Raw genomic sequence first — 27,610 nt, forward strand, 5'->3', positions numbered from 1 at the left:
AGGCCCGAACCAAAGACTTGTTCCTCCTTTCCCTCCCATCCTTTATCTCATCCATTCTCTTTCTTCTTGCACTTCCTTTGCCGTCTCTCTTGCTTCCTGTTTTGTCTCACCTTCTCTATCCCTCTCTGTTTTTTCTCTCCCAGTCTACTTGTTAGCACAGCCTCTCATCTCTTTGAAGTGCGACTGGTAAAAGTCTGAAGTGGAGCCTATATTAGACTACAGGGGACTATTTCATCTTCTTTAGACTCCGGGGTTTTGCATTTCGTAAACTTAGATCTCCAGGTCCAAGAGATGATCATCATCAGGGTTATTTTATCAGACTTGACTTGACTCCTTTAGAGCCTCGAGAACACTTTATACAATGATTTCACGGGCTTCTTCTCATCTTCTCATCTTCTCATGACCCATAAACCATCCGTCGTGTGTAAAATGTCATTTTAATGGAAGAGGTGTTTTTACATGGTGGCTGCTACAAGGAATTCTCACTTTTGGTAGATTGTGGCGTCAAACAAGGTAAACTATTCAGTGTTTTTTGTGTCTTATTGCCATACTGTACCACGAGACTACAAAGCAGCTTCTTTCTTCAGACTGAGACCCCTCAATTCATCCTCAGCACTCTGCCATAAAATAATACATCAACAGTAACAATAATAACCATTTAGAAATAGCCAGCCTTCCCACATTTGCTTGTGCAGGTCATACTGTATAGAAGCATCAGTATTAAATTGGGACTGTTTCATAACCAGTTATGAGTTCTTACATATTATAGCATGTATTATACGCAAAAATATGTTGTTGTTTTAAACAGTGACACTGTGAATTGGTGTTTGGAGCAAGTGACAAATGAATATTATGTTTGACAATGAAACGAGTAGACCTGCCCTGCTAAAACAAGACCAGACCAACCCAAACGCCAGAATAAGTGTTGGGAAAGGACATTTCTGCAAAACCTCAGACAGGTGCTCTGTTTAGGTTCAGGCATGAAAACCACTTTCAAAATAAGGTTCAAATCGCTGGAAACACGGCTGGAAATTGTCCCCAGCTCTCATTAAAAACATCCAGTGATGTCACGCTTACAAATATTGAAACAAATGAATGTCCAAGTTGTTTACACACCTTAGTTTAATGGTTTAGTCACTTAAAGCATTGGCTTAATTTTGGTTTCCTGCTCACCAGATTAAAAATTACAATGTGTGTCATGTTCTCGTTGTTCTTTCTGTTCATTAATCACCTGCAGGACGTTTCTGAGGGAGCTGGAGAACTGTGCAGAGAAACCAGAGCTGGTGGGAACCTGTTTTCTGAAAAGGGTGAGTAGCTCAGAAACAGTGGTGGACAGTAACACAGTACATTCACCCGAGTGCGTAGTATTTTACAGCAATATTGCCATTTTGTTAGTTCACGCTTTTACTCAACTATATTTCAATGAAGATACAAAACAAAAAAACAGTGCTCTATTTTTCATTATATAAAAGGCAACAGATGACGAGCAATGGATTGGAAAAATTACAGTACAGTTGTGCAATGACGAGGGACTTGCGTCAGCGACAGAAATTATCAGGATGCAATAAAAAATAAAGCAATTACTGGGATGCAATGAGTGTGGCAGCAATCACTGGAGAGCAATTAACATGACGACTTACCAGAAAGCAACAATATGTAGCACTTACTTGGCAACATGTCAGCCAGGACTGAATAACTGAACCGGGGTTACGTATGTAGGCCGCGATGACCAGATGTGTTTTATGTTGTTGACAATGATCTGAGGTCAGCTGTGACTAGAAGTACCAGACAAGATGAATTCAGAAGGTTGGCAGTGAGCAGCAGGATACGGTGACAACTGAGTGACACACAAGACAAGAAGTGTTTGAGTTTCCAGTGCTGGGTCCAGATATGTGAGTGGCTGTTTCTGGGTAAATCTCACGAAGTGCAGATGACATGTCAAATCGTATCGGGAGTAAGATGGAGGCCAGTTACTGCACGTTTCCTCCAACATGAAGCAGAGTCTGTCTCATGATAGTAGGCTCCTTTACTGAATGAGTAGATTCGCAGATGATGGTATTTCACAGCTGAAGTGGACCGGGAACTGACGATGCTGATTTGAGGCCCTCTCGTGACTTTGTGTCGGCAGAAAGAAGAGCTCCAGGTGTATGAGAAGTACTGTCAGAATAAACCCCGCTCTGAAGTCCTCTGGAGACAGTGTGGAGACAGCCTCTTCTTCCAGGTAACACACACACACACACACACACACACACACACACACACACACACACACAGACACACACACACAAACACACACACACACAAAATATAAGGAGACAACAACAGTATAAGGAGCCTTGTAAGATTTGCTGAATTAGATCTTCTTCTGGAGCTCATGACGAAGTTCAGTCATCAAGCGTGTGGTGCTGTGTATGATGTTAGACTTCAGGACACTTCCATACACCAGCAGAAGACACTGTCCATCGTGAGGCTACAATTTAAATACCTGAACAGCAACATCAACGCATTTTGTCACTTTTTTGGAACAGGTGTGTTTTAATTATGATCATTTGCCTGCTGCAGCGTTAACAGCAGGTTGAGTCGGTGCAGCACATGTCGCTCCCTGACGGAGAATGTTTGGCGTGTGTGTGTGTGTGTGTGTGTGTGTGTGTGTGTGTGTGTGTGTGTGTGTGTGTGTGTGTGTGTGTGTGTGTGTGTGTGTGTGTGTGTGTGTGTGTGTGTGTGTGTGTGTGTGTGTGTGTGTGTGTGTGTGTGTGTGTATGACAATAGGAATGCCAGAAGAAACTGGACCACAAACTGTCTCTGGACGCTTACCTGCTGAAGCCTGTCCAGAGGATCACCAAATACCAGCTCATGCTCAAGGTAACTACACACACACATTGTTACAGCACAAATGAATCTATGTAGTGTTTGATTTACTGTTAACGTGTGAGACAACCAGCGGAAGAACAGGCATTCGATGATCGTAATAAACTTTGTTATTATGATCTGTGATTCGACTCTTGATGTAGAAATTTACAGCCGACCTTCTGCTGCTTTCTCCGGTTCAAGCTAAGCTAAGCCACACCAACGCAGACCTTTGCTATTTCAATCCCTGTCTTGCTCGGTGCGTTGCGTTACGGCCAGTGATTTTGTCCAACTTACTTTGGAGACGTGGAAATCTCATGCGACAAAGATCCACTCCACGAGCTGCAGAAGTGGAGTGCTTGATGAGAAACGACACGCAAATAGATCGAGATGAGGGCTCATGGGAAGTTTTTAATAGAGTGTTAATGAAACTCTCCAATTCGCTCTGTAGAAATTTTACATTAAAGCCGCTCGTGAAGTGTGTAAGTGAGTTTTATTGCATTTTGCAGTCTTGCTCTCTATATTGAAAGAATGAGTACATCGCAGCACTGCTCACCTCCCATCAGTAAAGGTCAGGTCAACTGTAAAGCAATCCATCTGCTGTCACAGCGCTCTGATATGTTGCCTGAGCTCTGGTTGAAACGCCACTGAGCTGAGAGTTCAGAGCTCTGGCTGTCAGCTGTACGACAGTGAATGATATGAACTCTGAAGTCTGCTCGCTCGCTTTGGTTGAGTAGCTTGTTTGATTTGATTTCAAAGCCTGAATAAAAAAATCATCCCGATGTTGTTTGACAAATACTTCAGTACATTAATAACGGGGCATTATTTTGTGTAATTATCAGCTAATTAGTCGAGCCTGCTCCACTTAATCCCCCACAGGAGTTCCCTGAAAGCTCCATCCCCAGCCTGGTGCCGCTGACAGTGAGGCTTCATCCTCTCACCACAGCGCCCACGTTTATGATCATGTACCGCTCCACTCCTCATGTCGGAGCGTGGAGGTTTATGATCCAATCGCTAACCGATCTGCAGACTTCAGACTGGGCTTGATCACGTGGTTTGGAAGCTCCTCTAAACTTCCAGTAAATCTGATAAAACGGAGTTGGATGGAGGTTTGATTTGTTTAATGATGTGTTGGTTTGTTGGGTAGAGCAGGATGGGTTTGATGTAAGTGTGCTGCATTACAGTGAAAAAAGCCTTTTTTTATGGATATGCAGTCTATAGTCAGAGTTAGAGCAAATAGTTTAAGGAGGATCTGTGTGTCCTCGTCTTGACTGTATTTAATGGGCGGTGGTTGGACGTACCTGTGTTTTGACCTTTGACTCCACTTCTTCACAAGCAAAGGTCTCAAAACAAAGTGTAAACATTTAGGAGGTCAAAATTCACAAAACCTTTAATGGGGCTTTAGTAACAAAGACATTATTTCTCTTTCAGCTCATAAGCACATCGTAGGTGTCGGTATTAGGACTTTGAAGAGATTGCACCGAAAAACCACACAAGGTTTTTTTTCTGGTGCTTTATTTTCTAAGTTCAGTTTTTTTTTCATGTGTGAAACAGAGCAAAAAAAGGTTTTCCTCTCAGCTCGACATGAAAAAAAAAATTCACGAGCGAAAGTTAGAAAATGGAGCACCAGAAAAAAATGTCCCTTGCCCCTCAGGGCTTCTGTACTTGGAAGAGGTGGCTGCACAAAATTGTATTTTAACTTTATTAAACATAAACTTTAAAAAAAACACTTATTTGGAATGGAAATAAAAAACTAAATTTTCTGAAATATTGCGCCTCTTGTAGTACATGAATGTACGTTAGTGGGCTAAATAAAAATAGAGCAAGATAGATCCCAGTGAAATCCTGTCCACTGCAGCCAGTTATACATCATTGATGAGGGTTTACTCAACACCAGAGGAGCTGTTACTCAGACAATAGACCTCATCCTCAGCCTGATAACCCCGTCACCTCCGCCTGCCTATCAGCGTTAATGATTTACTCCTCAGTGTTCATCATCATCAGTCTTGTTCTCTCTCCTCTTTTCCTCCTCTTCTGTGTTTCTGTGTTCATTCTCTTGTTTTTCTTCCTTTTATCCGGCCCTATCTCACCTTTCTAACCTTTCTAACCTGCTTCATGTGTTCCAGGAGATGTTAAAGTGCAGTAAGGGGGAGGGCACGGCTGAGCTGGAGGAGGCTTTAGCCACCATGCTGGACATCATCAAGTCAGTCAACGACTCCATGCACCAGATAGCCATCACTGGCTTTGAGGTCAGTAGGTGGAGTTACTTCATCATCATCAACGTCATCATCGTCTTTACGCAAACTGTGAAAATGTTGAGAAAACAAGGAAACCAGCCCGAAGCCTTCTTGACTCTACTGAAATGTAACCTTGTGTTAGGTTCACCAGACTTAAAGAAAGTAACATTTCATCATTAAAATGTCTAAAAACCATCATCACCATCATAAATGTTACCTACAATCTTAAAACCAAGAGAAATCTTAATTTTATTCAAGGTAACGGAGCATTTCATTTGGTCGCTGGTCACTTTAACTTCTGGGTCGACGACAGATACGTCACAGAGGGAGGAAGAGAGTAAATGTGAGCAAATGTGGAGAGTCGATGCATACGACGAATTTATTACCTCTTTACCTCACTTCTTACTTCAAAGTCAACAGAACCGGTGCAGTCGCACATTATTTACGAGAGATCCGTTCACGTTACCCGAGTCGATGCCCGTGTGATCAGAGTGTGTGAGTCAAGGGTTTTTCTCATCAGATGGTCTCAACCTCGTACGTTTTGTCTGACAACTGACTGACAACATTTCCTTGATGTGATATCGACCGCCATTTTAATGTATAGATTTAAGATTGAGTCCGTGCAGCTGGGTAGAGCTCAACAGTGCGGTTCTGGAAGTGAAAATCCAAAATTCATTTTCTGAAGTAAGGATGTTGATTACGAGCCGTATGGTCACGACCTGTCAGGATGGACTCACCACGAGCTGTGGGGTTGTGACATGATGGTATAAGTCCAGCTGATGTCAATTTTGTTTTAAGGAAAAACATGTTTTATTTGCTGTGTCATCAAGAAGTACGACCCTGCCCTCAAAGTGCAGCAGCAACATCTCTGACCGATGGAGCGTGCTGGATGTGTTTACCACAGCCGCAGAGTCATGTCTGCAGCAAGTAAATGCTTCCGCGATTGGACAGTCCCATAAAAACACTTTTATAGGACTGCTTTATCCACCCAGCCTAAACTCCAGATCATTCATTAACCAACTCTGTTAACGAGGTCAAAGAGTCGCAGTCATACTCGGTTAATAAATCATGGAGAGGTGCAGGGTAGTTGCGGAAGTTCTGGTGATTTTTTGGCTGTGCTGTGTGTTTTAAGTCTTTGTTATTGAAGAAACGTTTCATTTCACGCTCTGGTGACTTCAGCCTGTGTGTTCGCTCTGATTCTGTTTCAAAGACTTGACATGTGTATCATCATGTGGATCTGTGTAGTTACACAGAGACACAGTCAAGACACAAACGTTTACGATCATGGGATCAAATCCATGTTGTAAAATAAATCAGTTTTCTGGTAATGATGTCTGAGAAAAGCAGCGCTTGTTAAGTGGGCTGTGAAAACATTCACTGTATGTGTTCACGACAGTAGATAACGAGCGTCATGTGAGAACGTATCAGTGATCTTATTTAATCCTCCGATGAAACAAACTCTCCTAACTTGATGAACTCCATCTTTTCATGAGGAGCTGCTCCTTTGTCAGACTCGATCATGAACATAATCAATCAATGCCCCCAAACTGCTTTTCTGTAAGAGGCTTCAATACGCTATATTTGTGTTTCGTTCTCAAAAGTGTCAAGTAGGAGCAGAGAGAAGATGTTCACACTGTGGAGATTGAAGACTGGCTGTCAGGAGTTCAGCACATTCAATTTTAACATTTCAGCAGTGCGGTGGTGCCGGCCCGAACAAGCCAAACTTTATTTCCCCTCAACCCCACATGATGCGCTGTAGACCTGAAGCTGGGTCGTGCACATGAAATGACGGCCGCTGCTGACTGCTGTGACTGTGTGATGTAAACGTCTGTGTGTTGATGTTCACAGGGAAACCTGAGTGAGCTCGGGAAGCTGCTGATGCAGGGATCCTTCAACGTGTGGACCGACCACAAGAAAGGCCACAACAAGGTACAACTTCTGCATGTAACATCACACGTGCCTACATTATCAGAAGAGGGTGTCATGTATGTCACTTCTGCCGGAGTCAAACTTGCACCGCTTTGAAGAACCAAAGCGGTGCAAGTTTACCTCCTTAATCAATGTATAACTTACATTTTTGCTGACCCTTTTCAGTGGCCATTTATTCAACAGAGCCTGTCGGATGTCAAGGAGGAAAAAAACATCAGAATTAACAAAACCAAATGTTTTTGTGCTGTTCTGTGGATGAAAAGTAAAGTTTTATGATGTTGTTTTGTTCATTTCTGCACATAAATGAAATCATCAGAGAGCATCGTGACTTTAGAGAACAGCATTTTTTTCATTTTCGTGCACAAATTAGTTGTGTTGTTCCAGCGCACCTGTCGGGCTCTGTTGTATCACAGTAACAGATAACTCGTACCTGAACAACTAAATAGGTCGATTGCCAGTCACTCCCAAAATGACATGGCCCTTGCAGCGTACCTGCGACAGGTGTACCGGACAGTCGTCATACAGTTGCAGTTCTGCACTAACACTTAACCACATGAATATGATAGTTGAAGTGTGGATGGGTAGACATGTGACTGATTAACTGACTGACTGATTACCTGATCTCAGGTGAAGGACCTGGCCAGGTTTAAGCCCATGCAGAGACACCTGTTCCTGTATGACAAGATGCTGCTGTTCTGTAAGAAGCGAGAGGAGACCACCGACGGGCACGAGAAGACGCCGTCCTACGGCTTCAAACACTCGCTCAAGGTCGGTTACAGATGGTGCTGCATGTGTTGCTTTTTTCCGAGCTGTCTCTTTTGTTTGACTCCTCGTTGTTTGGCAAAGTAAAAACTGTAATCTGAATGAAAACCAGACGTAAACTTGAACCAATGAACAGAAAAAGCAGTTTACATCCCTTGATTTGTTGATCGTGCTGCCAATCAATTTAACTGCTTCTGCATCTGTTTTTCTTCTCCTGGTCAGAGTTTATTAAACGTGCCACGTGACACTCAACGCTACACTTTCTTCATGCGTACAAACACATCCAGCAGACACGCAGCAACATCTGCATTCATCTGGAGTTTTGCTTCTGTCCACCTTCTGAGAAAAAATCTCCGTCTCCTCAGCTGCTAAATGCTCGACTTTCTCCCCTCTTAGTCACAACTTTAACCTCCTGCTGTTCGAGTTGTTTTATTGTCGGCGTCAGGAGTATTTTCTGTGACCGCAGCTGCTGCCGCTGCCGGAAACAAGGTTAATTAGAGCAAATCAAACCAAAAACAGTCGAGTGAAACTATGAATTCATCAAGCCACATCCTACGAGTATGATGGATGATTCTCAGAGCAGTTCAACGCCACAAGTTTACCGCTAAATCATCTGCAGAACTGGAGCTGTCGTTGATAAGTATGCTGCACAGCTCCTCAGGTTCAAACCCAAACAAGTCCACAGAAAGCCCGTCACTTCTCCTTTATGTTCAGCATAAACAGCCGAGTACATCATGTATTGCAGTCTGTGTTGTAATGAACAGTGCCAGGGTCGGACTGAGGATAAACAGAAGTGAAATGATGCAGAACTGAATAAATAAATAGCAAACATACTTAAATGTCATTAAACCTGGCTGATTGTTTGCCCCTGAAGAACCTCCTGTGACCAGTGATCCAGTTTCTGTGTGACGGTGCGTTCAGGTCATTCAACCTTTCAGAGCAGTAATTCTATATTCACAGTACTTTATTATGGGAACTTCAAGGCAGCAGGAAACAGACACAGTGCACACGAGTGTCAACAACAGATTTCTACCCCGTCTCTCACTCACAGGTTAACGAGGCCTCGTCACCCTCAGTGTTTGTGTCTTTAAGTCGTTGCTCATGAAACCGTTCAGCTTTGCTGCCTCTCACAGCTCTTTACCTTCCTGTCTGTGTCCAGATGAGCGCTGTGGGGATCACAGAGAACGTCAAAGGCGATATGAAGAAGTTTGAAGTGTGGTACAACGGCAGAGAGGAGGTTTACATCATCCAGGTATGTTGAAGACAAACCCTTCCTCAGTCCTCCTTATGTTCAACTGCATTTTCAACTTTCTGTTTACCTTTAACTGGTGGGAAATATAGATTATGCATTCTTCACATTTAAAAACATAAGCTTGTAAAATACAACTCATTGTTGAGATTAATTGGTCGTGATCATGAACATGTTGGGTCTGGACAAAGCACCGTCTGGTCAGGGCCTCTTTCACATGACCACGAGCTGTGAGCAGTTTCATCAAAGAGACACCAGCTGGTCTCTGTTCAATCCAAAATGTGAAGACAGATTTGTGTATCAGAAATCTGTTTATTCTACATTAATGCCCCAAAAACCCCTCAGATTTATCTGAGGTTGGGACCACTTGACAAAACTACCTGACTGTGTCTAAGGCCCCGTGTGCACGTACGTGGTAATTTCATAATACAAAACCATTTCTATGCATTCTGTGAACAGCACACAGCACACATGCTAAAAAATCAGCTTTCACATGTCCACTGTACGTCAATGACCACGACATATGTGATGTCAGATGTGTCAGTATGGCTGGAGATTATGTCTGAGTTGGTGCTAAAGGTCAGGTCAGGGTGAATACTGCCACTACAGCTGAAAAAACAACACTTGAACACCCTGCGATGTGAATTAATACAAATATTTCAATAATGAATTTGATTATGAATAATTATTGTAAGTGTATTTTTACATTTTTTGCATCTAAATAAACATATCACACAACTGAACAATACATTAAATGGCATGCAGTGATCTTTTCCACAATCCACCTCATGGGGGCAGTGTTACACCGCACAGATCACGACAGTTTGTCCCTCAGAAAAAACAGCATCAGTGTTCAGAGGCTTTTGTTGTATGTGTCTTGACGTGTGTGTGTGTGTGTGTGTGTGTGTGTGTGTGTATGTGTGTGTATTTTTCCCCAGGCTCCTTCCATGGATGTGAAAAATATGTGGGTCTCAGAGATTCGTAAAGTTCTTACAGGCCAGCTAGAGGCATGCAGAGGTACACACACACACACACACACCTCCTTCCTTGTGTAATTTTACTCCTTTCATAAAAAACCTTGGTACCAATTTTGCAGCGAGAGGACAGACACGTGTCTGACTCCACTCAGCTTCTGTCAGACACTGTATACATGTAAGGTCGCACATACAGACACACATACAGACACACACACATGCTGTGTACACAGTGAATTTCAAACCAAGCATTCAGTGGTTTGCTGTTGCAGATGTTCCCACACTGAACATCTCACTGAATGAACTGGAACACTTTTTTATTATTATTATTATTCTTATTCATACACTGTTTGATTTCCTCTTCCATTTTCCACACGTCCATGTTGCTCTATCATTATTTCTCACTGCAACAACTCAATTTCTTTCCGTTATCGTGACGATTTTCTTGTCAACAGCAGCATCTATCAGCACATCTCGGAGTCATCGCTCGCAGCAATCTGGAGATAGTCTCGTCATTTCCACTCGTACCGACTGCCAAGTCAGGGAAATGTCCTCTTTCTAATACACCAGGGAAAAAAAAGAGTCATTGCAACATACGAACAAAATCACAGTACTCATCTGAAACTAAGAATGTCATCCTGAATAAACATGTTATATCTCCAGAGGGAGCAGCTCCTCTTCCTCATGAGGCTGCCATGTTTCTACAGTATCCCAGAACAGACAAACCTCACCACTAGATGTCACCAATGCACACCGTCAACCAGGCTGGACCTTTTTAAAGGATGAGTTCACCCAAAAATGAAAGTTCAGTCATCCCCCCGTGCTGATGCGAAGTCAGGTGAACTTCTGTAGTCCACAAATCATTTCTGAAGCTTCACAGCAAAACAGCATCACAGCATTCTGCTAAACAACTGAAGATGTCTGATGAAGATGAAGATGACAAACAAACAAAATGGCTCCATACAGCTCGTCTGGCATAATCCAAGTCTCTGGAAGCCCTGAGATCACAAACTGATCTGAAAAGACGGAGCCATGTTATGTGGGTTTTTCTTCAGTTGTTTCGGAGAGTGCTACAAAGCTGTTTCGCCGTGAAGCTCCAGAAAAGTTTTGTGGACGACGAAACTTTACGCAAATTTCAATCAGGCTCGAGGGAGAGTAAACAATGACTGTATTTTAATTTTTGGGTGACCTTATCCTTTAAATGTATTAAAGACACAGCTGTTCAAAAAGAAACACGATGAAAATGTGACCGAAGAGATGCTACGACAAACTTTCACCCAGGGTCGCCAAAAGCCAGTCAGCCCATTGAAATCAGTGCTGAAATCATTCGTTTATCAAACAACAGTTGATGGAAAATTTTAATTTAATTTGCACTCAAGCGAGTCAGAAAACCTTGATGGGTTTGGGAGACAGCCAGACGGACGGTGTAAAGATGACGCTTAAAAACAGAGTTGTACAAATACTGAAATATATACACGTACACACACACACACACACACACACACCTTTCTCTGTCTCTCTGTGTCCGCCGGCCTCCATCCCCCCTCTCTCTCTCTCTCTCTCTCTGTATGTTTCTACCTCTCTCGACCCTCTCTGTGCCAGGAAGCATCAGTTATCCACAGTGCCACTCTGGTCCTGACTGACAGGAAAACCACCCTCTGTGAGCAGCACACTCTGCCTATCTGACAACCCGTCTGTGTGCGTGCAGGAGTGTGTGTGTGTGTGTGTGTGTGTATGTACCTGAGCCTGCAAGTGTGTGTGTGTGTGTGTGTGTGAGCGGACTGACTAATAACACAGCCGCCCTGTCATGAAGCCTGGAGAGCAGAGGCTGTAGTCGGCTCTGACGGCCCGGTGCAGAGAGAGTGTGTGTGTGTGTGTGTGTGTGTGTGTGTGTGTGTGTGTGTGTGTGTGTGTGTGTGTGTGTGTGATTTACACCTCTGACTCCGTGTGAGGAGGTTAGAGGAAAGACAGAGCGAGAGAGAGAGAATGAAATTGGTCTGGGAAAAGGAGAGGGAGGAGATTGAAAGTGATGGGGAGAGAAGAGAAGAGGGGAGAGGAATGATGGGTGGAGAGAGACAAAGAGACAGACAGAGAGAGAGGGAGAGAGGGGGGGGGGGAGAGAGGACTTTCAGGGTGGAGATGGAGGCTGAGAGGCAGTGCAGAGGGGAATGAGGGGGGGCTTGAAGGGATGAACATGAAAGGAGGGAGGGGCAGGTATGAGGAGGGAGGAGGGGTGAGAGAAGAAGAGGAGCTGCAGTCCTCTCAGCTCTGTGCTGGAGAGAGAGAGAGAGAGATGGGGAAGAGAGGAATAAGTGGATTATAATGTGAGAGATGTGTTCAGTAACAATGGACAGCTTAAATAAATCCCACTTCATGACGAGTCGGGCCTTCTGACAGAGTCACGTAACGTAACCGCGTCGCATGGTCTTCATTATCTTTTACTTTGTTAAAGTATCGCTTCAAAGGGTGATGATAAACATCATGCTCATCTCTATGACGAATGAGTCAAACTCAGTGAGATGTTGAATAAGCTAGTTAATGAAATATCATCTCTGATCTGTTTCTAAGGACAAGAATCAACTTCAAGTGTCCATCATGTCTCTGATCAGCTGTGGGAATCACAGTACGATACTACCACGGTACTTTGCTCATGGTAACAATGTTATCACAGCAGCTCTGCAGTAGTTGTTATACTGCAGGACAATCATGTACAAAACACCAGAAGAGGAGAGAAGCTGCATGGAAAACATCGGCTAGCCTGAGCTATGCTAACGTAGCTAACATGCTATCTAGCATGTTTGTGCTGGCACGTGCTTCACCAACCCTTGAATTTATGAAGCCCGTTCTTTGCAGCGCGTTGAGAAAATCACATTGGTAGTTTATTGATCCCCTGAAGGAAACTAAATAATTTGAATGTCAACACAAAACTACAAATAACATATATGAGGTAAAACTTATTCAGTGGACTATTAAATGTCCTAAGTAGGATGCACACAGGAGACGTAGGGATTACTTACACGTATGGATTTATTCTAATTTCTTAAATAACAGCCTGGAGGCAGAGTCGGCAAGGACACATAAAGGCAGCAGTGTGTCGGAGGCCTGTACTCTGTTTCACATGCTGAATTCACTTTGCTCATTTCCACAGCGTTAATTACAAGAGTGCAAAATCAGATATGTCATTCCTACTATGCTATGTACAGACTGAATTACTGCCGTTGAAATGTACATTATTATGTGCATTATATCCTGGATTGAAAGCGTTGAGTGCAAGCAAACTAAGGTAAATAAAGGCCCATGGCCACTGTTTGCAGCTGTTTCTTCTTCTTACAGCTGTTTATATTCAGTGGTGTCTGTGTTTGAGTCAGGTCAACCTCTCGTTAATCTCAGCACTCACCAGAGACTCCGCTTCTCTCTCTTCTCTCCCTCTCCTCTCAGTAACGTTACGACCATAAAGTAAAACATTTCCCCTCAAGCTCCGCTCAGCAGTCGACATTACAGAACATAAACACCCGACAATGACAGTCACCTCCGTGGATCGCTGCTGGAGTGGAGATAAATCCAGCCTTCAATCCCAAAATGAAAATAAATAAAACAATAATAGTACAGATAATCTCTGAGCTCTCCTCCTGTCGGTAAACGGCTCCAGCTCAGATCAGAATGACTCTGGGTGTTTATTCCTCCAGGAGGTCCGGCTCTGCACCGGAGTCTCCTCCAGAGCTGGCCCACTCTGAGTAGCAGAGCGGTGGCTGACTCCTTAAAAAAGCACAGGGAGTGAAAAAACTGAATACATCAGTGAAATGCATGTGTGCCAGGCAGGATCCCCTCATATGAAAATAAAGGACTTTGTTTGATTCCAGCATGTTTCTGCAAACCATGGCGGCTCGTCGATTCAACTCCTGACTGCTGCTCTCCGGTTCTCCTCGCACACCTCAATGAGACCAGCCTTTATGAATAAAACATCGCTAGATCCATGATGAAAAAACATATCCCTTTTGCTGAGCACAATATTTGGGAGCATGTGGAATGGCTCCACGCTGAGTCTGCATTTCTGCGACAGGTTCATTGGTTGCTTGGAACAGGAGGTGACAAGCCAGATCATTCACAGAGCTTGGTATTTCACTTATGTGAGCTATGCATTTGGCTGAGGCTGCGGCTAACTGTCTGCAGTTATTTTTACTAGATTCTTCTCTGGAGATTTCTTGTCACGCAGCACAATCCTGTGGCAGGCCGCATTTGTTAACTCTGCATTTATGAAGCTTCTTGTTTAGATATGGGTTGATATCTAAAGCCGTATCCCCCGGTGACTTTTACTGTTCTGATGTTTCTTTCTGTCTTTATAGCGCCACAAAGTGAGTTCTATCAGGCCAATAAAAGCAGCTCGCGGAGTTGACGCAGCAGTTTGGGAGATTGTAAGCGTGGAAATGACTTAAAAAATGTGAGAATGGGAGGAGAGGAAAGAGAAGCTGTTTGGTGTAAAAGATTAAGACTCCTCTGACACACAACCTCTGTCCTTCCACTTCATGGCTGGTCAGAAAAACAGTGCAGTTAGATGGTGTCGTGTCCTGTCCTGTGCTATTTGTTGTCTATGATTTGATATCTTGACCTGTTGTACTGAGGACTCATGAGGAGGACCGTGTACTATTGTAGGTACTAGCCACTGTGCAGGTGCTGTATCATGTCCTGTCCGGTGCAGGCACAGATTTAACATACAGATGTGTCAAGGTTTAGCAAAAAGGACCCAACTGCAAGACTCCAGGCAGACAGGGAACGAAAAGTGAGCTTTAATAAAGTAAAGGTGAATCCAGTAACACAATCAGACAACACAGAACTAGAGAAGCAACTAGACAACTCTGAACTCAAAGTCGAATTTCTGAGCTTCTACTATTAAAAAGTACCATGTAACGTCACTCATAGCTGAAAAATATAAAAAAAAATATAGGCTAGTGAATTGAATATTAAGATACCACAGGGTTCCAAGTCTAAATGTGCAGCTCGTACGTAAATACATAGATAAAATGTATAATGCCGTTACCTTATGAGGGGTTTTCCCTCCTTTATTTGTGTTAATATATACAAAATGTTGCACTGCTGAGGGTTCGGTGAGGTGGACACTAACCAAAAGAGACATCATTTTGTTTCCGGTCAGCCAAGTTTGACTGGAATGCAGCGTCAACACACAAGAGGATAATCAGAGACACGGAAACGAATCAGGGCATTCACAAAGACTGGAAAGAGACAAAGACAGGAAGTAAAGCAAAACATGACGCGTGAGGGTTAAGAATACAAAATAAAACAGGAAATGACCAAATTAAAACCAAAAACAATGTGACAGAAGATTACAGACAGGACGGCGTAATCATCCCAGGTCCCTCATGATAAACTAAACACACTGCATGGGACAGGACAGGAAATGAATGCGCTTTGACAAGGTCGTGAACCCAAAGCTACTGTTGTGGAGCAGCTTAGAGACAATTAGTGAAAGCGTGCACTTACACAGGGCATCGGCTCGACAAACAGCATCCGTGGAATATGTCGGACATACCAGCACATCCCACACATGATCCATCGGATTGGTATCTGGAGAACCAGGAGGCCTGTTCGATGCCCTGAGCTCTTTGTCACATTACTCGGGCCATTACTGAGCAGTTGCTGCTACTGCTACTGCAGAGCTGCATTGTGTTTCCCTGAGTCTTTTGGTTTATGTCATTTCATTTATATTCATCGTGGATATACCTGATTCTGTACAGTCTGTTTATGCTGTTGGGTTATTACCAGACTGGTTCTTGTTGTTTTGCTTGGTTTAAAAATAAGTGACAGTGTCTGATCTGTCACACACTTACAGTCTGTGGTTATGTTAGCCAGACGTTAATCACTGAGGCGGCAGATCAGAAAATGTAACTCATCACTCATAAATAATTTCTTTGACAGTCGTGTGGATCATTTCGGACAGCAGTGAAGAAACAATGTCGTTGTGTGATGAAAAGTATTAAGTATCGTCTCTCTTGTGTTCACAGAAGCCAGCCAGCTCAATATCTTCGGCGCCCCCATGAGGTGAGCTACCAGATCGGAAACCCAGCATCAGAGTTTCACCCATTTTAATTGGCTAATACCAATTTTTACCTGTCCCTCTGATCCAATAGGAACGTGCGTAAGATGGCGCTGAGACAGTCTGATTCATCAAGTCCAGAGTCGGGCTTCAGGAGGACCGACCCCAGTCCTAATATGAGGCAGAAGAGAGGTGAGTGGACACTATGACTCCAACCAACATAAACTATTTATAAGAAGAAGAAGCCAACATGTCCCGTTACCTGCAGGAGGAAACAGGATGAACTGTGGATGAGGAGTGAAGTGTGAGCCCTCTCGGTTGCATTATTGAGTTTACTGCGGCAACAAAGTGTTAAAAGGAATCAAAGGCCAGGCGACACAGCACACGCTCACACACACACACACACACACACACACACACACAATCTCAATCCAAACATGGATGCTGTACTTCAGGCATGTACATGTTCAGTCAAAAACACACATCTCAAAGCCACTTATCAACCCTTGCACACACAGTCAGGCAAAAAGCATGCAGGGATACAGGACAGCTACTCACTCACACACACACACACACACACACACACACACACACACACACACAGAGTTGTGAACCACAGTTGGGGGTAAGATAACAGGTACGATTTCACGCTTGTGAGGAAGCCCTCGGTGTTACTTTCCAGTAACTTTCCAGTGAGTGAGAATATCAGCAGTCTATCAGCAACGGTTCTGTTGACCAGAGCTGTGTGTGTGTGTGTGTGTGTGTGTGTGTGTGTGTGTGTGTGTGTGTGTGTGTGTGTGTGTGTGTGTGTATATGTTGTGTGTTGTATGTGTGTGGGATTATTGAATCTAAATGGAGGCGACAGGAGGCCTCCACCACAGTCGTCTCCAGGGAACCACCTCCTCTCCTACCTTCTCTTTCATGCCTCTGCACCAGCGACAGAGGCATTTTGTTTTCAGTGTGTCCGTCCATCTTACCGTCTGTCCGTCCCACTCTCGTGAACGCGATATCTCAGGAATGCCTAAAGGGAATTTCCACTCGTTCCTCGAGGAAGAGCTGATTAGTTTCTGGTGGTCAAAGCTCAGTGTGACCTCACACAACCACGTATTTGGCTGTAATATAAGAATTTATTCTACTGTCCCTCCTTTAATCACGTCTTTCTTCTTTCCTCTCTTTCTATCAGTCACTTCCTTCTTTACCACTCTGCCGTCCAACTTCCTCCTTCCAGGCCTCCTTGTGTCTTTTTAGGCTTATTCCATAAAATCAGTACAACAGGAGAAAACATACAGTGAAAATCATGTGGTTTACCAAACTGTGAAAAATATGTTCCAAGACTAGAAATGTTTACCCTAAACACACGCTACAAACAAGACATTGGAGGCCGACAAAGCACTTCTGAAGCATCCGTCCACAACGACTCCAAACAGAACCGGCTCCAATACCATCAGCACCATCTGTTCAGTGACAAGATTTAAGTTATGATGTGACAATGTGAGAAGCAGACAGGAAGAAAAGAGGTTCAGCTGCCTACAGTGAAACCAGAAAGCTCAAAAGATGAAATGAATGAAGTTAATTAAGTTTACAAACATGTGGACAACACGGGGCGAAGCTCAGCCATGAGCTCAGCTGCAATTTTATGCCTTTATATGAGAAATTGTAAAGTCAAGTCGAGATGTGAATCAGATTTTTAAGTTTAAAGTTTGAGCTGCACCTGTGGTTTAGTGTAAACCCAGGTTTGGTGCCTTGTAGGACCACTAGAGGTCTCTGTATCTGAAGTTTAACTTAAACCTCTCACGCAGCTGGTTAAACAGCTCACAGAGTCCAGATCTGTTCAGCTCGTGTCAAACTAAATGACTCACTGTTGTTGTGAAATAATATTTAAAAGCTGTCACATCTGCCTCAGTTTATTTCAGACTGTAGAAAGCAGATTATCTGGTCTCATTAATAGCAACAATATATTCTGGACGGCTGTAAGTCAAAGAAAATATGTAAAAAAATAACGTCAACTGAAGGATTGGACTTTCTAAGGTCCAACTGAGCACACAGCTTCATTTAAAACCCCTCACAGTTCTGGTTCAGCTGAACACGTTGCTGATGTGCGTGATCTGGTCGGTCACATGCTCATCTCACAGTCTACGTTTGCGTTAAGCCGTCTAAATTTAAAGCTCTGTTTCTGGTGTGAAAAATGAGCGTGAAACGCTGAACAACATAAAAACAGCATTGATGAATTAAACAGGCTCAGTGTGAACGTCTCAGAGTCACTGTGGACCGAGACATTCTGTCAGATGGAGACAAAGACTGCAGAAACTTTCTATAACACTGGAGGTGAAGACGACCTTCAGCCTTATATTTTTCTCAAGAGAAGCCGCGAGTGCACTCGTGGTTAGTGTCCTCGATTCCTTCATGCATTTCTTCTCCACTCCGCCCTGCTCTCACTCACAGTCGGCTCTGCACACACACACACACACACACACACACACACACACACACACAATCACACGCCTCCTCTTTCAATCCCCACTGCTAGCACAAAGCTAAAGGTTAGGGACAGTTGACAGCAGCTGTTGTTTTTGGTCTCACCCCTCAAATGGGTGTCTGACCACTATTATAAAGCCAACTGTCCAAACCTATACCTGCCTCCTCACATCCATTCACACCTTCTCCTCCGTCTCCTCCGTCTCTTTCTCTTTTCCCCTCTCCTCCTGTCACACCTCCTGCCACTGTTTTCTTTCCATCCTTTTTTTTTCTCCTCCTTTTAACATTCAGTCTCCGCTCGACTCTCAAAACAGTTTCTGCTCCTTCTACATCGTCTCCACTCCTTTCTGCCTCCTCACTGCTGGTGTGGTGTCTGTAGATCAGTGGCTCTACCCCTCGGAGGGTATTGATCCGCTGCAGGGAGGCGTGGATGACCAGGGGTTATGATTTATGTGGGGTAAAATAAACCAGAGTTAGCTGATGCTGTGGTGCTGATCCTTATTTCACTAAAATTCAACTTGGATCCTATTTATTAGTTTCTTCCCAAGTTACTGTTAATGATTGCCAACACATGTGAGGTGGGGGCTTGAACTTGAAATGTTTTGCTGCTGGGGGGAGATGCCAGGAAAGTTTTGAGAAGCATTTCTCTACATGAAGCATTACTGGTCCAAAATTATGGAGCTGTTTTAGTTCAGCTTTACGCTGTGAAATCTCTCAGCCACCCCCGACCCACCACACACACACACACACACACACACACACACACACACACACACACACACTGAGCAGACAGAAACACTTTTCACTGACATCTCAGCACCGATCAGCTGCTTCCCACTGATGATTAACTCACAGTCACACGTGCATCCTCGATGTGTACTCGTCACATTATTCAGGATGTGTTGGCTCGTCAGCTGTGTGTTTGTGTCAGAGGCGTTAATCTCCCTCTGGTAGATGAGCCGGGCTTCAGTCATTTACATCTGATCACCTGATGTTTAAATGTGCACATTTTCGGCAAATTAGCATGGTTTAAAGTGTGCTGAACTATCAGTTCTGTTAGTGCCTGTGACAACTCTCACTGTATTAATTTGATGGTAAAGAAAACTTTAAAAATGTGATAAATCTGGAGCTGTAAGAGAATCTTTTTTCTACACAAACTGATTGATGGAAGGGGTAATGACCCTTAGAGGTGTCCATTATCAGGAATTAATGGACAGGGCACCTCAAAAGGCTTTATCTTACTACTGCTATGGTCACAAAACCTCAATCAGACTATTAATGTATATTTTCATGCAGTTTGCATTCAAAATCTAAAGGTTTTTCACATGCAATAACTCTGGCAGCACCTGGGGGTTTGACTAATACCTGGAACAGCATACATCCCAAAAGGTTCTTATGGCAAGACTTGCTAGCTAGCCAGGTAAATCTAAGTGCTGTATCGTAGGCAACTGGACTTGTTTCAGTTTATTGAAGACGTTTCACGTCTCATCCAAGAGCTTCTTCAGTTCTAACCAACTGGAGGGGAGCTGCAGGCTTTTAAACTCTGTGTCGGTGGCTGGACCGGCCTTCATGTGGGTTGCTAGGGCTAGGTGAGCCCAGGTGTGAATGGTTGGTAGCCCTAGCAACCCACATGAAGTCTGGTTAAGTCAACGACCCACAAGTGGCCCTTATGACTCTGAGACTCAGAGCTCACACGTGTCCTTGAGGACTCTGTAAGGACGCTCCCACACAGAGTTTAAAAGCCTGTGACTCCCCTCCAGTTAGTCAGAACTGAAGTAGCCTCTTGGATGAGAGGTGAGACGTCTTCAGTCCAGTTGCCTTCGATACGGCACTTATTCATGACGCGTATTCATGATTAAGTTGACGTAGCTGGAGATCATGTGAGTGTGTTCAGATTAGACTCAGTTATGGCTCTGATCAGTTGTATGGGTCACTTCAGTGGGCCTTTGAGCCCAGACTGACAGACGGACAGACACAGATGGACACTGTAGATGCTGCAGGACTCGACGAGTCGCTCTGATGTACAGATCAGAATACTGGAAGGCTGCAGATTATTTTACAGCGGCTTCATATTGAATAACTTTTTCTTGGATGAGCAGGATGTTTAAATGGATGAGTGATTTGAGTTAGCGTCTCCTGTGCTGCTGACTTTTTCTGCTGACAGGCTGCTCTCTCAGTAGGATTATTCTTCTTTTTGTTTTGTTTTTTACCCGAGCCCTGCTTCATTCTCTCTCATCTGGGCATTATTGAGCAGCTCCGCTCGAGCCATTCAGGGTTGATTTCCTCGCTCAAGGGCACTTCAGCTACAGTTGTTGAAAAGTGAGGGTGAAGTTGTTCTCATTATATCTTCCCAGACTTTTCTGGATTTATGTGGTTGTGCTGGAACCAGAGTTTTTATAAAGAAAAAAATGAACTTATATCCAAAGACTTTCCTCCTACTACAGTCAGCTGTGGGCTTTATTAGTGTTCATCAGTCTGACATTGTAGGATTGTCTGTATTGGTCTTGTATCCTGCTCTCGGACTGTTTTTGTCAGTAAAATAAAGTATACAGAGGTCAAGCGCACAATTCTAAACACAAAGTCCAACCCGTATTGGCGCTACTCAAAACGTAATATTCAAATCATTAACATCTCTACTCCGGCATCATGTATCACATTTTATATTCAACACTTTCAAACAGTCGAGGCCTGCTCTTCTTCTTTACTCCCTGCTGTACTAACCCCTGCTCCTTCTTGCTTTTCCCACTCAGTTGATGCTTCAGCCGGCCAATCAGGCCACATGGCCGCTAACGCTAGGAAACGCTTCACCTTGCAGGGCCTTTCAAACAGGAGGTCTCTCCCAGCAGGTAACAGCGACACGTCCAGTGTTTGCTCACGATCATCAATCGTCACCGACATTATTGTCCACACCATCGTCATCATCTGTTCGTTATTCTCTTCATCTGCTGTCATCTTCATCATAATGACAATTATCATCATCATCATGCTGAACAGCAGCACCGCCTCCCTCGTATCTGTCCATTCAGTCTCCAGTCACACGACTGCCGCTGTCCTCTCTTTTTTTTTGTCACTCGCATGTTATATAAATTTCAGTGTCAGTGTGTATCTGGTTGTCGTCGGGCAGATCTCTCTCCGTGTGTCCCGGCGCCCGCGGTGTCTGAGCATAATAAAGGCCACATCTCCCTCTACGCCCCTCTTATCTGTTCATGTCAGTATCGTCGGCATCTGCTCGCACTGCAACAAGGAAACTGTGATTTAGGAGAGAGGGAGAGAGACAGGGCGCTGTCGAAGAGACAGCATTTGAAGACAGGGAGACTGCAGGAGATAGACAGATGGACTGAAAGAGAGAGTCCCGGCAGTGGTGACACCACGGGCGAAGCGAGCGTGGCACTAAATGTCACCCTCTAATATTCGAGCCCTCTTGACATTTGGAAGCGTATTAACATTTTTGGAGGAGGACGGGCCTTGATTCCAGGTTCTGCTTTCCATGTCGCAGCGGTTCAGCCGGTCTTCAAGACACAGATGCTCCAAATGAGGCTGATAAGTGAGGTGGGCGGGGTCGGTGAATGTAGTCACATCACCAGTCAGGCAACGATGTCCAGAAAGCCCAAAGTAGTCCAACAACCAACAACTAAAAAATGTCTCTACGACACGTGGGCAGGGCTGCTACTTCTTTACATTTCTTTAGGTTCTGTTTTCATGTTGATGTTGTGACAACACTGTGCTTGCGGTCTGGATAGATTTAGTCACAAACATCTTGGTCAGAAAAAGAGAAATCATGTTTTGGCTTAAAATACCCGATTTGGTTGCCAAAACACGGCAGGAAATTGTCCCAAAGTCTCCTTAAAATGATCCAGTGGTGTCACGCTTAATGACCCTTAAAAGAGGGAGTGTTGGTGGGTGACAGCTGCCCCAATATCTGTCAGTTGCCTCCGGATCAGCTAATAGCTAAATTCAATTGCAGTAATCAAGATGTGGACCTGAATCAGTCGGGGGTTTATTTACTTTAACACCAAATGAAAGAACTGCAAAGTCATGATAAAGAATGAGAACTGAGTTTGTGTTGTAAAACTAATAACCATGAAAACCCACATTTCAAGTAGAAACTAATTTGTTGTAAAGATGACCGGATTTCTATTTAATCGTCATATAGTGAATGCGACAGCCACATACACGCTTGCAGTCATACAACCTGCTGTATGAACACACTCGAGCACTGGATGCGTCGTCGAGCGGGAACTCGACGCTGGGTGGATGGCAGGTGTGCTCCTGCTGAATGGACCGATCCTTAACAGGATCGCTGTCTGCAGCTTCCTGTGCTTCACTGCTGCGTGCGTCCACTCAATAAGCCCGACGTGTTCGATCACTATAGAAGAGGACTGAAATCAAGAGGCGCTCTGTCTGTCTGCTCCGACACGCCGACACTCACACCGCGGCTCGGCTGTTTTTATAGTGACGCAGCCTTTTCATCTCAGCAGCGACACACAACCTGCAGCTTTACAGCATGGTGACCCCGGTCATTTACACTGAGGTCATGTCGTGTGCATGTCAATGGATCAAAAAACATCCTCCCTCAAAAATAAGTGAAAGTTGTTTCACGAGTGTGTTGCAGTGGTCTTGTGTCAGGTATGTTAACACATCTGATGCTGGAAAGTCACATTTATTCAGTAAGTGATGGCTGACAGGTATTTATGCGAAGCCTCGTACTTTGTCCTGATCTAATGCGACTCCTCCTTTGACGTCACTGAGCGTGGGTTGCTAGGGCTAGGTGAGCCCAGGTGTGAATGGTTGTAAGCTGTCTGGGGAGGGAACTCAGTACTGCATTGTAGGTGGGTGATAGGTAGCGTCGTAGGCCACCTCCTCTGTTCAAAGACGGTCGTTCCAGTTTGACATAGATGGATTATTTTACTCCTCGTTCAAACCGTCTGTCTTCTAGTCATACTGCAGCACTTACTCCCAGCTCCTTACATACGGCAGCTAGATGCTTTAAGGAATTTCTAAGATAACAGACTTCCAAAATAAAGCTTGATGACGAACAGTATTATGACATTATATGACTTTTGACTGCTTGTAACGTTGTCTAACTGTCACAGTTTGGTTCGGTTTAGGAAAAGATCATACTTTGGGTTAAAATAACTATCTGACGTAACATTACTTACATACGTGACATAAGAACATCACTTTCAACACAAATCAGTCTTGTCACACTCGTGGCCCGAGCTCCAGTCTCCAGGAGAGTCCAGTGTACGACCATCTCGACCGGTCCCCGACTTCGAACTCTTCATGCATTTCCTTGTAAAGTTGCTGTTTCTGAGCGTCGGCGTTAATTCTTAACTTTAGAATCAGTTTGAACGGAAACAAAAAATGTCGACTCACCTGCTTTTTCTGGCCTTTCGATCTCATGTCATGGTCTTCTTCAGTAAAAATCGAGTTTGAGTTTAAGATCAGTCGTCTTTCCACGTCCAGCTGTTTGTCATCACGTTGTTTCGTTTCACATTTTTTCATGCATTTCCTGCTTCCTCTTTCCTTTTGCTTGAGCTGCTGTTATTTTCCACGGATTTCATGTGAAAGTCTCTTTTAAAGCAGTTTGATAACTGCTCAGTAGATAAATTATTATTATTGTTATAAATATCATCTCTAGTATTGTACTAATAGGATCATAGCCTTGTGTTTTAATGATGGGTGCCAGTGTAAAGAATGTAAAACTGATAACATCGACCCTTCTTGTTTCTCTGTTACCCTGTTTGTTTGCACTCTGTAACGCCTCGTCTCCCTGTCCTAACCCGTCCTCCTCGGCTTCTTACATTTCTTCTCCCTCTCCCTCCCTTTGCTCTTCTTCACCCTCTCTGTATCTCTTCCTCCTCCCTGACCCGCTCCGGCTTGTAGAACCAGCTGCTAAGGAGACACAGGTCCCCCGCCGCTTTTCTCTAACCTCCTCTCTCGCCTCGTCCACCTCCTCCTCCTTCGCTGCGAGACGCACAAAAGGTACATGATTAGTTGTCCAAAGTCTTCCTGCCTCCACCTTCAGCTCTTCCTATATATTTTTTTTTCATGCTTTTGCAATCTGTCTTTCTCTATTCTGTCCACATTCACAGCCACACACTGCAAACTAATGAATGAGTGTTCACAGTAGAAGCCTAATTATAACACTGCATTGTGCGATAGGCTCCTTCAGTAGTCAAGTGTTGAATAACAAGGTGGGAAAATTAAGATAATTTCAATGCAAAAGAAAAGTTCCTCTGCTGTCACTTAACTTTATGTTACAGTTGGAATTAAATTCAATGTGTTTTCCAGCATTGTTAGAATTATTAACTGTTGCACATTCAAATCCATATTGCAATGAGAACGAGCTTTTGAATTTCAACCACAAGCCATGTTAGCTTTCTTCCTCCCCTTTAGCTACCAGCACGGTAGCTCGCTTAGCTAATTAGCGTCACGACTGTAGCACATTTAGCAGCTTTAAAACTGAACTGCAACTCTGTGTCAGTCAGTTTAGATGCTCAATGATGCGGTTCTTCTTCTTCAACAACACGGCAAACCATTGCTGTGTGTAAGCTAAATGTTAATTTAAACATCTCTTGTGACTTCAGTTGGATTTAAAAGACAACAAATAGCGTACACATGCTATTTACATACATCTACAGTAAGGTTTATACAGTATAAATCACTAGAATGGCTAGAATGAATGCAAAGAATTGACATATATTATATTCTGTATATTTAGAGGTAGAAAACATGTGTTGGCACAATAACTCCAATTACAAGATGAGAAAACACTGTTTAGGTAGACTTGTCCTTCAGCACATCCCGGGCTCTCTTTATTCAACAAATACTTTTCCAGCATTTTCCAACATTTTCAGGTCAGTCATGACCAAAACACACTTAGAATGAATCTGTATGTGTGTACATGTATAGAGTCGGGGTTACAAAAAAGCAATTTTCTTATTACCGTCTCCCTATTTGCTGCTCTCTAGAAATTTATGAGATGCATAGAAAAAGTCAAGCCTTTGCTGAGAATGAAAAACAATGTTAAAGGGGAAAAAAGCCGCAAATGAGTAGACATACATATTCTTTTTGTTTAAAAAAAAAGCAACGGTAAGGAAATACGAATTTTGATAAGCTGACATTTGGAGCGTAGGGTGACATTCAAAGTGGCAGGAGAAGTGCAATTTACTGCAGCAACACAGATGAGAAGTTCATTTTGAAGCAGGCAGACGCAGGAGAGGAATTAAAAAACTCCAATTGAAGTTTTCCCTTGAACTATTTCCTCCATCTGCTCTTGTCTTCTTTTATATTTCTTTTTTTCCTGAATGCCGAGTGTCTCAACACCGTACGACCCATTAGAGCGCTGCAGGTCACGCTGGCTGTGAAGTGCTCAGTGCAGTCGGGGACGTGGCTGGCTGATTTTTATTCTTATCCACCTGAAATCAGGAAAATATATGTCATTGCTACAAAAATACAAAATGTTTGTGTCGGGGTAGAAGGAGTAGGAGTAGCCTTGTTATTTGTTATTTGAACAGTAACCTTATAAACAGCCTTTTACACTGAACACATTTTGACAGGTCACAGTAAGAAAAGCACAGGTGTAAGTAATCAGGTCAGTGATCGCTCCTTGTGTTCATGCTGGCTCACTGTCACACCGTCATGGCTGACTGGGACACTTGAAGAGAGAAGAGCCCTCGTTCATGTTGTCATTAGTAACACCTGTGCTTTTACAGCAACGACAAGACAAAATGCTGTTAATATGCCAAGACTGCGAGAAATGAAAAAAAAGAAAGTTTGATGTGACAACAAGCAGTCAGATTTTGAATTTTACCAAATTCAATTATCAATTAACAACATTCACGCTCAGGCCACTATATTCATTGATTTTGACACTATTCATTTATTCTGACACTATACTTATTGTTTTCTACACCATATTTATTGATTTTGACACTATATTTATTTATTTTGATGCTATATTTATTTATTCTGACACTATATTTTCACAAGAACGTGAAAGCATCGTGTCAATTGACTTCACTCAACCCGACCATCATTTCTTCGTTTTTGGAATATAAAAAAAATAAGACCCAAGGCGTAATTACCAGGGATGATCCTCTAAGCCCCCTTCAGACATGAACTGCACTCTGCAAACACACTCGCATATTTACCTCAAATTTTAATAAGCCCTCGACTCAGTTATCTGTTTAAGTCGTAACATGTAGACCTGGTAATTTATGCACAACACTTCCTGCACCGTCCAAGTTTGAATTTAATGCTCTCATATTATAAAATGAAACACAAAAATAAGCTACAACATACACAACAGTAACATTTTTAACTTTGTTGTTGGTGCGCCAAAAAATCAAATAATTTTAATTACGAGCCAGTTTTAAGTTGTCAAGGAATTCTTTTCACGCCATCTCACTAGATGAGCATCAGAAATGTGCCAACCGCTCAGAGTCTGAATATCCAGCAGACACCTTTTATATTTACAGCATGAGAGAATTGATTACCATCTTGTCTCAGACCATACGAAGCAGTGGGAATTCTATATTCTACCTAATAAATAATGCAGCTGACGAGAGCAGGGCTGCTTAGAGTAGTGAGAGTTTGTGGTTGAGCCTCGGTCTTCAAACACTCGGTGGTGGTCATTAATTAGGAAAAAAAGAAATGAACAGTCAGTAAACTGCAAACAAAGTTCTGGATTCTGAGACCATTAAGAACTGGGAGCAGCCTTGATTTCTTTTTATTTCCACCATGTCCTCTGTGCACACTGTAAATAATGGTGAACTGGTTCCACTTGAAAATGCAAGTTAAACTGGTGCCTAAATATTTAGTTCAAAGTTTTTGCAATTCATAGTTAGTTAGGGACAAAACAATAACTTTAAGATAGTAAGGTAAATCAACGACTCTACTTACACTGGTGAACATTTCAAACAAGTTTGATTTACATTGACATGTTTTTAGTTTGCAGAGTCAGTAGAAGAACTAATATTTTTATAAGTTCTGAAGTGGTCTAGAAATAATTACCAGAAATGTTATGTTTAATTAACTTGAAAATATATATATATATATTTAGGTTAAGTTGAGAAAAGATTAG

General features: G+C 43.2%; 1 protein-coding gene across 9 annotated transcripts in view; it reads left to right on the forward strand.

The window, feature by feature from the left end:
• Positions 1-27,610, forward strand: part of mcf2l2 (MCF.2 cell line derived transforming sequence-like 2) — a 111,423-nt gene that overhangs the window by 66,278 nt on the left and 17,535 nt on the right. For 7 of the 9 annotated variants that reach the window (XM_084354230.1, XM_084354226.1, XM_084354222.1 and 4 more), the window contains exons 18-29: positions 1,238-1,307; positions 2,129-2,221; positions 2,770-2,862; positions 4,974-5,096; positions 6,933-7,013; positions 7,641-7,781; positions 8,935-9,027; positions 9,963-10,041; positions 16,016-16,052; positions 16,142-16,239; positions 21,273-21,368; positions 24,409-24,507. In XM_084354230.1, the coding sequence (XP_084210356.1) occupies positions 1,238-1,307; positions 2,129-2,221; positions 2,770-2,862; positions 4,974-5,096; positions 6,933-7,013; positions 7,641-7,781; positions 8,935-9,027; positions 9,963-10,041; positions 16,016-16,052; positions 16,142-16,239; positions 21,273-21,368; positions 24,409-24,507 (1,103 nt within the window). The remainder of the gene's footprint in view (positions 1-1,237; positions 1,308-2,128; positions 2,222-2,769; positions 2,863-4,973; positions 5,097-6,932; positions 7,014-7,640; positions 7,782-8,934; positions 9,028-9,962; positions 10,042-16,015; positions 16,053-16,141; positions 16,240-21,272; positions 21,369-24,408; positions 24,508-27,610) is intronic. The other 2 variants (XM_084354228.1, XM_084354229.1) reach the window with 1 other exon arrangement.

This window comes from Pagrus pagrus, assembly GCF_965226575.1.
Source record: "Pagrus pagrus genome assembly, chromosome: 6".
NCBI lineage: Eukaryota > Metazoa > Chordata > Actinopteri > Spariformes > Sparidae > Pagrus > Pagrus pagrus.